Source organism: Nilaparvata lugens, chromosome 1, assembly GCF_014356525.2.
Source record: "Nilaparvata lugens isolate BPH chromosome 1, ASM1435652v1, whole genome shotgun sequence".
Lineage (NCBI taxonomy): Eukaryota > Metazoa > Arthropoda > Insecta > Hemiptera > Delphacidae > Nilaparvata > Nilaparvata lugens.
Window position 1 is genome coordinate 74,186,517 of NC_052504.1, and position 9,446 is coordinate 74,195,962.

A 9,446-nucleotide genomic window follows, 5' to 3' on the forward strand; every position below is an offset into this window, starting at 1 on the left:
TGATTTAGGAATAACAATATGTAAAAAAGTATATGATTAGCTGTTATAGACGCTACCGGTACTTCATCAATGCGGCATTTTGCACTCTACTGTGCCTGGGCCTTACAAATGAAAACCTATTATTTTGAAGAATGACTCACAATATGATTGAAAAAAAGTTAACTGAGAAAGGTCACGCTTACGCGTGGAATAATTAAAGAGAATTGAAAGTTGGAACTGACCTGTAAGTTAGGTTACAGCGGAAACTTGAGATGACAGTGCAACTTTGGCTTAGTTATTCCACAAGTTATTAAATCAGCATTGATGCAAGCTATTTTGACCTTGCTTGCTACAATTTGATTTGGTACCGTAATTGAGTTGATATACAGGGAGATTTCTTGCTTAATTTTTGTATATAAACATCCCCAAGGCTGTCAGGGCTAACAAATGTATGGTGAGAGGAGAGGGTCAAAGAGAGACACTTTGAGCCTGGGAGATATGGAATACCCCCCAGTGAGAGACAAGTCAAGGTGCTCTCCCCTGGGAAAATGTTAAGAAATTGTCTCAGAAAGAGGACTTTGGAGATATTTTCAATTCCCAATATTTTTGCTTCTCAAAGCCCATAGCCGGGTACGCCCATTATGTCAGCTCCTCAGCTGAGAAAGGAAACATTAATTTTGGAAAATTCAAATTGATCAGTACAGTAATAGTTTTTCAAGACAATGTAATTGCTTACAATTCTGAAGGAATGCATTTCACTCATATAAAATCATCAATCAGGTCAGTTAATGAAACATTTCAAATAAAGTTGTTTCGTTCTTTGAAATTTGAATGGACTACTGACCAGGTACTGTATTAAATAATATATAGTAATTTTTTCTTGTCTTTATTATTTTGGCTAATTTATGAAAATAATGCCAGGGATAGGTGCATAACTCAAAACTGTGTATTCGTGAAATAAGCCTCCCAAATAAGAATAGAAGCCTCCCAAACAATTGAGTAACATTCATATTACTAAAAGGGAATTCAAATTCTTACGAAAACGGAGGTAAAGATTGAAATAAAACAAGTATGACATACAAAATTTCACTATATTTTTTAATAAAAAGTTAATACATCTGCAGTACATTTATTCAATCCTTAGAAATACATACACACACTCGCTTTATTTATAAATAAAACCGAATCAACAGCAAACATTTAAATATCTGAAACTGGACTGATTCTTGAAATATGAGAAAACATCCAACTTGACCAATCTCACTCTTCAAATACAGATAATCTTAGCTGACAATTACAAAAAAATAATCTGAGCCTTCGCTACATTGAGATGTTGAAGCTGTGCAAAGGCTAAAACAAACTTTCTACTGGTGATATTTTTTAATTTGTAAACTATCAAGCTATCAAAATGAAAAATATTTTACAGGATTTTTTTTCCAAAATTTTTTTTGGAATATGAGCGCATAAAGTTTCTATTTTTGGGACAAATCATTTCAAATTCGGTAAGAGATAAATTCATGAAATTCCAAGGATAAATTATTCATGGTATTGTCCATTGAACAAAACAATTTTTTTTCTAATACCAATTACAGAAAAAAATTCAATTTATTAAAAATGGCCAAAACTTTTAGTTGTGATTTTCGTTAAATTGAATAACCTTGTCAAATTCATTTGCTTTATTCAGTCAAAAATACCATGAAGAATATTCTTCCTCAAAATTTCATGGATTTATCTCCTACCGAATATGAAATGATATGTCCCAAAAATTTAAATGTAAAGTTGCTCATACCTCAAAAAGCAGTGATAAAAAAAATGTTTTCCTGAGAAAACTTTTTCATTTTGATAGCTTGATAGTATACAAATCAAAAAACCTATAAACCCCTAAAAATATCACCAGTAAAAAGTTTTTTTTAACCTTTTGCACAGCCTTCTCTTGATTGCAAATAATATAGAGTAGCAATGATGGAAGGGGTAAGGAGATATCCTTGTATAACTAAACTCACCAATACGGTAGATGAATATTCTAAACCATATCAAGATTAATTAAAATTGATCACTAATTCTATGGCTCATCTGGCTCAATATATATACAAATCACCTCCTTCCCACATAATTAGAAATGTAGTCTACTGCAAATAATGTCTCAAGGAACACAGAATTTCCTGAACTAGATCTGAATGTCCAATTGGATCACTATCCAATTACAGGAGGGATGAAAGTTTGTTGTTGTTCAATAAAAAGAGTTTACATCAATATTAAGGCTAGGGCACTAGACTTATGTCCATAAAAATGTTCTTAAAATTATTTTTCATTTCAAGTATTTCTATTGTGGAATATGCTAATTTTCATTTATACAATCGAAAACGGTCATTCATTAAAATCATTCTACTTTCTTTAGTCAGCAACAAAGTGGTTCTTCAACAGTTTCATCATACCGAAACAACGGAAACGTTTGACTCCTGAAAAAATAAATACATTTATTAATAGACAGAAAACTAATTTGAGTTCATTTATCAAACAGCTTATACACATGTAGGGGATACGGAATACATGTTTGACGCATTTTTATGTTGGAACTGTGCAACTGGTTAGCTTGAAATTTTGCATGAAGATACTGGAATTACCGAGGATGGTTATAGGACTTCTAGTCATAATAGCAGAGGCATTAGTCAGGCATAGAGCATATGGCATTTTTTCTTCCTTGTAAGTCCTTGTAATTTCGCACTGTTTACAAGTGCACGTCCAAATTTAAAATGTACTGGATCGCCTGAGGGCTTGCCACAGTAAAGTCATTACTGTCACCCAGGTAGGCAGCACGTCTGTCACATTCACAGACAGTGTGTTTCATTGTCTGCAATGTACACTGCGCCCTGTAGTATATTATGGCTTTGAGACACAGATACTTATTGCTGGGAACACTGAAAGGCTTCGTATCTTTGAAAGAAAGGTTATTAGGAAAATAGTGGACCCTGTTTGTGAAAATCGAATTTGGAGAAGGAAAAAAAATAGCGAAGTCAAGCGCTTACTGGGGAGTGAAGACATCGTCCGATTTATTAAAGCTGGCAGGATTAGGTGGATGGGGCACTTGGTGAGAATGGGTGATGAAAAGATTGCACAAATGTATATGGAGGTATAAAGAATATAATATGAATGTATATATAAAGAATGTTTTCTATTGTACAAAGAATATACAATAGAAGGGGAAAAGAAAGGCCAGATGATGTGGAGCGGGATTTGAGAATGCTTGGAGTTCGCAACTGGAAAAGGCAGACAGAGGATCGGGAGAGATAGAGAGGCTTTGTGAGGGAGGCCAAGGGTTGTAAAGACCTGTAGCGCTGAGGAGTAAGAAAGGTAAGTTATAGGAGTATTTTTTATTTTCATTAATAAATTCCAATTTTAATAATTGAAGCGAATGTATTTAAATTGCCAACGAAAGAGATGAGGTCTACCAAAAAGAATTTATGTTCACCAATGATGGGCTTATAGTTTGTTGATACCTGTTGGAATCGTGAATTCATTGAGACTCAATATTAGCTTCATTTAGATATCAAGTAATAGTTTTTTTCTCACTTTTCAATTTCTCAATTATTATGGAGACTATACACAAGTATCAAATCGTAATTCTGAGATTCCCCTCCACGACTCCATATTTTAGCATTCTTGAACTGTTCAATTTTCTTGGAAATACTGTAATAAAAATAATTTTTGAGGAAGTGACTACAGTTACTCACCGAAAACCTTCAGCAACTCGTCATTGCAGATGGCGAACTGCTTATTCTTGGGGTCGTATAGATTCTTCTCCTTAATGATGGCCCACATCTTTTTGATGACCTCATGACGCGCCATCGAGTCTTGGCCGACGACCGCTGCCAGCTCAGGGGTCAGCTTGCACACCTTCGTGTAGCCACCACCACCTCTTTTCGCCTACACAATAATTACAACAAAATTACATTAACAAATAATCATAGTGATTGAAAGAGAAAAGACTCAAGTCTTGTACACACCACTGTGATTTGCATAACGAAGACGGCAACTGATTTAACAACTTAACCAGTTCTCTCTATCCCGTCGCCATCATGCAAATCGCAATGATGATTACAAGGCTCTAGTCCTTACTATTTCATTACCGAATTTTGGTAAAAAAATAGTTCAAATATATGTCTTGTTATAATTACTGCATAAATCACTGCATTCGTTATAATTACCAGTGATGACATCGGCCTAGTAAGGTGCATGCCGCATATATCATCAACTGATCTGTCTGACCACCACCCCTTCAGCCCCCAGAAATATCGCACATGAGTAGGATTGGAACGTTGCATAAGGGTACGAGCAGAATGGTCAGGTCGATATGTAGATTTCAGCTCGCTGGCATTTTATCATTGCACAGCTGTTTAGTGGCATCGATCTTGACTCGGTTCGTGCGCACTTCAAGAGTGGCCCAATCTTTAAGGGATGCTATCATCTCTCTAGATGCAGGTACTCAAGATCTAGATTATAATGATCAAAAATGTCAAATGTAATATTTTGATAGTGTCGTATCCATGAACGTCACTTGGATTCAATGACACGTATGTATTTCATATATTTCAAAGTGTTATTTATAACAAATGAATATCAAATAACGTTTGGGTGATGCTCATGAGCATATGAATTTGAACTGAGAAAAAATATAAATTGACCATCCAGTCTGCTACCAAGCAGTCTCCAAATATAGATCCAAGAATTTTTTAAAGAATTTAAAGGAATATTTGGTCAAATTGTCGCTGTATTGTTTTCGAGAGATTTTTGAGAGAATTTTGGGAATACAAGGGAATTTATAAAATTGCTTTAAAATAGTTCAAATCAAAGTAAATAAATGTTGAGTGTTTAGTGTACTTACACCACCGGCTTTCTTGGCTCCGCCGGACTTCTTCTTGCCCTTGCCCCAGTCATCATCGGAGTCTGAGTCGCTACCCTTCTTCTTACGCTTGCCACCGGCCTTGCCTTTCGCTTTGCCACCCTTCGCTTTCTTTGCTGGGCTGTACTCTTCTTCTTCTTCACTGTCATCCTTATCATCCTGCATCAAAACACAATCAACATTTAAACATGTTTTCAATTCACAAATATAATTAATACTTGAATGTTCAAAGTAAGCATCCACGCATTCACTCAAACAACAAGTGACTGGTTTCACTGTTGTTATACCATCATCAACATCAAACCAGTTTCTAAATTACATAAAACAAGAGATTAGTCTTGAAATCACTCTTGTAAATGTCAATAGATTTACAAAAAAAGCCACAAATGAAGCTCGTGAGAAATAGATGAATTTAGATAAAATTATATTCACAAATCATATAGTTAAGATTGTGAGAGAACAGACTGTGCTCAAAACTATTCTTCACACAAATAAAAAGCAAAATAGTAACATGTGTCGAAGAAACTTATTATATTCCTAAACAAGAAATACCTCAATAATATTATCGAATACGGTAATTAACTTTAGATAGTCTTATATTAATCCTTACTATTCAGATACAGATTTAATTATCGCACTACTTACAGCGTCAGATCCACTCTCTTCGCTAGACTTCCTCTTGCGCTTCTGTGGAGTTGGTTTCTTTGCTGCTCGTTTTGGTTTCTCGTCTTCTTCGTCATCCTCCTCCTCTTCTTCTTCCTCTTCCTCCTCTTCTTTGTCGTCTCCTCCTTCATCATCTTCATCATCGTCATCCTCCTTTCCATTCTTCTTCGATCCACCCTTTTTCTTGCTATTCAAAGACTGTAGTACTAGTTCATCTACTTCTTTTTTTCTGAAATCAAACAAGTTAATTCAATTACCATATTATAAAATTGTGTATTTGAAATTCGACTCTCTTCAAATATACAATTTTTCGTCAACTTTAGTTATACTAAGACCACATCAATTAAATATTGAGGATTTACTTGAGAGAGAATCAAGTTTTATAATTAGGCCTAGGCCTACTGTATTTAATAGGAGAGCATATCTGTTACCCTATAAAGAAGATACTGTGGTTATGATTCAAGTCATCTCGGTCCATTTCATCCAATATCAATAGTTGATTCTCTTTCGCAATAATTAATATACAGTGTCCCAAAAGTAAAGTGCCAAACTTCGGGAATAACAACTATGGGTCAAAACAAAGAGTAAATGAGGAATATTTTTTTCCTGAAACGCTTCATTTACGAGATATTCGCCATTTTGTATTTTTTACAAAATAATTTTTATCTTTAAAGTTATCCAACCGATCGCTATAAAAATCGGTAGGCATGTTCAAATAAGGGAGATGAATTGTAGAAAAAATATTCAACTTTGTCCAATTCGAAAATTCAAAATGGCGGCCATTTTAAACTTTCAATCTAAAATTGCGGGAAAACGGTGATAGAGAAATTTACCAAGAACAATTTTTTTAGGAAATTTCATTTACAATCAGTCAACACCAATTTGATACTTTACTTTTGGGACACTCTGTATAATCAGTTCATATGAACAGTTCTTTTAATAATTATAATCATGATTCAAGTAATTTTTAAAAACGTGTAACAAAGGCAATTGATAAATTGACAGTTGAAGTTACCTACTAACACAAACAATTCGTCTTTTATTAATGTAATTGATCACAGATTTTAGCTTGAAATCAAGAGCAAGAGTCGAATTCATTCAATTCCCCGGATTACAGTCATGTGAAGTGTTCATGGGCGATAAGCCCCTACTATAATGGCGTATTAGAAGCGCTGAATATATTTCGCGCGTTTTCAGAATGTTTGGCCTTTAATGAGAAGCGTCTCACTCGTAAAGTTTACCCCATAAGAAACAATGCATACGGTTAATGTGAGAGAAAGATTCAGCACGACATAACGCCCTTATAAGTGGGTCTTGGAGCCATAACCATAATGTATAAACTTGACGTACCAACGCTATGATGTACTGTAATTTTAATTGTAGGTTACCTGCTTGTGAGATCACAGTCCAGTTTCTCTTCTAATTGCTGGCGTATCTTCTTGGAAGTGATGGTCTTGAGATCCGCATCCTCGAGGAGGGCTGAAAACACCAACATTCGTATTAGTATTAATACCAACAAAAAAAGTGGTAGAGTAGTAATATAGGCTACCAAGACGGTTTTAATGGTAGATGAATGAAAAGAGTTCAAATAATCAATACAACCAGGTACTTGAAATAAACTACTAATGAATAATAAATTTAAATATTATTTACCATCAATTCAGTAGGCCTAAACATAGAGATAAGTAGGTACTACTTCTAATCCTGTATGAATATTACAACGGAAAAATGCGTTCATAAGGAGTTGAAGATAGAATTCATAACGCATTAACAAAGGCTAATATCTTAATTTTTATTTTATTGTAGTGTCACCCCAGACACTTTCAACTACCTAACAAACAGTGAGTGCAAACTGGCAATAACTAGATTGACGAATGGCTAATAAGCTAACTTATAGGTACTTAAATATCACCAACACTTAATTTACCATTGTGGGGGTCTGATTGCACCCCGGGGGTCTAATAACTAATAAATGTTTCCACGTCAAAAGAATTATAAACAATAGCCTACATATTTTGATGTAGAAAAATTAGTAGGACATTTCAGCTTTTATTTGAAACCTCAAAACATAATAAAATTTTGATGAGTTTCGTTAGAAATGACAAAATCTATTTCGGCTTTTAATTTTTCTTCATGTGACAATCAAAATTCAAGTGCAAAAGTTGAAAAATAATTATTTGTTTTAAAATTCATAATTTGCAAAAATATTGTGGAAAAGCGGCAGATTCAGTTGCTAAAAGTTGTTAGCCAACTATAGGCCTATGCAATAAACTAGACAATCAAAATTTACAATAAAAATCAATAACTATCCGATTTATTAAATCAATGGGTTTTAGGAATTAGATGAATTAATTAACACAATACATTTAGCTAGATATTGACAAAAACATGCAATTAACTAGCCATTAGCTTCTTTAGAAAAGCAGCATCTCTGGAGTACCGTACGCAGTCCTGTAGTTTGATCAAGAGAGAAAAGCTTTATTTTGATTACTACCTCTATGAAATAAGTACTTCAAAAATTCCAAAATTTAAAATCAATTCAATATTTTTGAAAACCGATAGCTTAATTTAATTAATTACAGAAATAATTGAATTACCGGTAATCTCCTTCTTCAGATCCTCCTTAGAAATTTTCGCCATCTTTGATGCTTGTGTAGTTTGTAGCTGGCTTCGTTGCTTGTTTTCCGTTTGCTGGTTTGTTGTGTGCTTGTGCTTGTGTCGCTGGTCGATGTGTATGTGTTGGGAGGACGAGTGGTGGACAACTGAAAATCTCTCGTTGAGAGGGGAGAATGAACGAAAGGCTAAAAATCAAATCAGGGATTAACAGTTAGGAGGGGGTTAGGAGAAGAGTTAGAAATATATTAAAGGAGATGTTTGTTGAGGATTAAAAGTAAAGGTTTGGTTAGTAGTTTTGATTGCAATATGCAAGTATTATTAAAAATTATTTGATAATAAATTTTGAATTAAAATTTTGGAATCTGTCAGTGACAGATTTTGTCTGTGTAGAATAGTTGACAACACACCCACTGGAGCGCTGGAGCTGAGTGAAGATGTTCCTTGTTTGCATATTTAGCCTCTCTATTCACATTATTCATTATTTCAGATAATATCCAAAATATATTAAAATGATATTTTATACGATAATAAATGCTATTAATCATCAGCAGATTGAAATGGCAAAATCAGAGCAATAAACGTTTTTCAGTTTTTAATATCGAAGTTGATTATCGATACTTTTACTCCGATATTTGCCTTCCGATTTCTCATCTGAAGTTTGATTATCGATATTTCCAGTTTCCACCAACGTTCGTAAGTCATCGATATTTTTGACCGATATAATAGCGAGATTGTGCCCCCTGTGGGTTGGATTACATTCCCAGTATACATACGGTATCTATTCTGTGTTACATTTTTCCTTTTCCTGATCGATACTCCTACGCATATGTTATGTCATCGTTCTCCTACGGTAGCAAAAAAGGTGAATATTTTTTGGGGATCGATAATATTATTTTTGTCTTCAATAAAAGGTAGCCTATACCTACTATCAAAGTATCGAATATGAAAGATATTATATTTAGTTAAAAACACCGTTCAAAGGCTATTGAATCACCAGTCCTGATCGATTTTCAATCAGTGCCTGCCTGACTGACCTGAGGCTCATATTACAACAGTGGGAACAGTATCCCAGCGAGTCGCAGGGGAATAGTTGTTAGCGCTCATTACACTGGGTTTACCAGCCGGGACACCAGATTCTGGCGGCCGATCACCATATCTCGGCTTCTCACTCGAATCACTAGCCAATCCTGGTGTCTCACTGCTGTCACAGCTTGCTTTACACATGTTCACCACTGACAGCTCTCTGGTATCCCATTGGCCTAATGTAATACGGGCCCAAAGTACAATA

At 34.7% G+C, this 9,446-nt stretch overlaps 1 protein-coding gene across 1 annotated transcript; it reads right to left on the reverse strand.

The window, feature by feature from the left end:
• Positions 1–1,051: 1,051 nt before the first annotated feature.
• Positions 1,052–8,584, reverse strand: LOC111051425 (upstream activation factor subunit spp27). The gene is made up of 6 exons (XM_039442687.1): positions 8,140–8,584; positions 6,931–7,021; positions 5,525–5,771; positions 4,862–5,038; positions 3,711–3,903; positions 1,052–2,438 (listed from the first exon to the last, which is right to left on the reverse strand). The coding sequence occupies exons 1-6, from the start codon at positions 8,180–8,182 to the stop codon at positions 2,374–2,376; spliced, it is 816 nt and encodes a 271-aa protein (XP_039298621.1). The 5' UTR covers positions 8,183–8,584; the 3' UTR covers positions 1,052–2,373.
• Positions 8,585–9,446: the final 862 nt, after the last annotated feature.

Excerpts from the sequence above, each read along its gene's own strand:
- LOC111051425 (XM_039442687.1), bottom strand. The coding sequence starts at position 8,182 with ATGGCGAAAATTTCTAAGGAGGATCTGAAGAAGGAGATTACCG. Across the intron at positions 7,022-8,139 it reads TCTGAAGAAGGAGATTACCG|CCCTCCTCGAGGATGCGGAT; the intron begins GTAATTCAATTA and ends TGGTGTTTTCAG. Across the intron at positions 3,904-4,861 it reads GAGCCAAGAAAGCCGGTGGT|GCGAAAAGAGGTGGTGGTGG; the intron begins GTAAGTACACTA and ends ATTATTGTGTAG.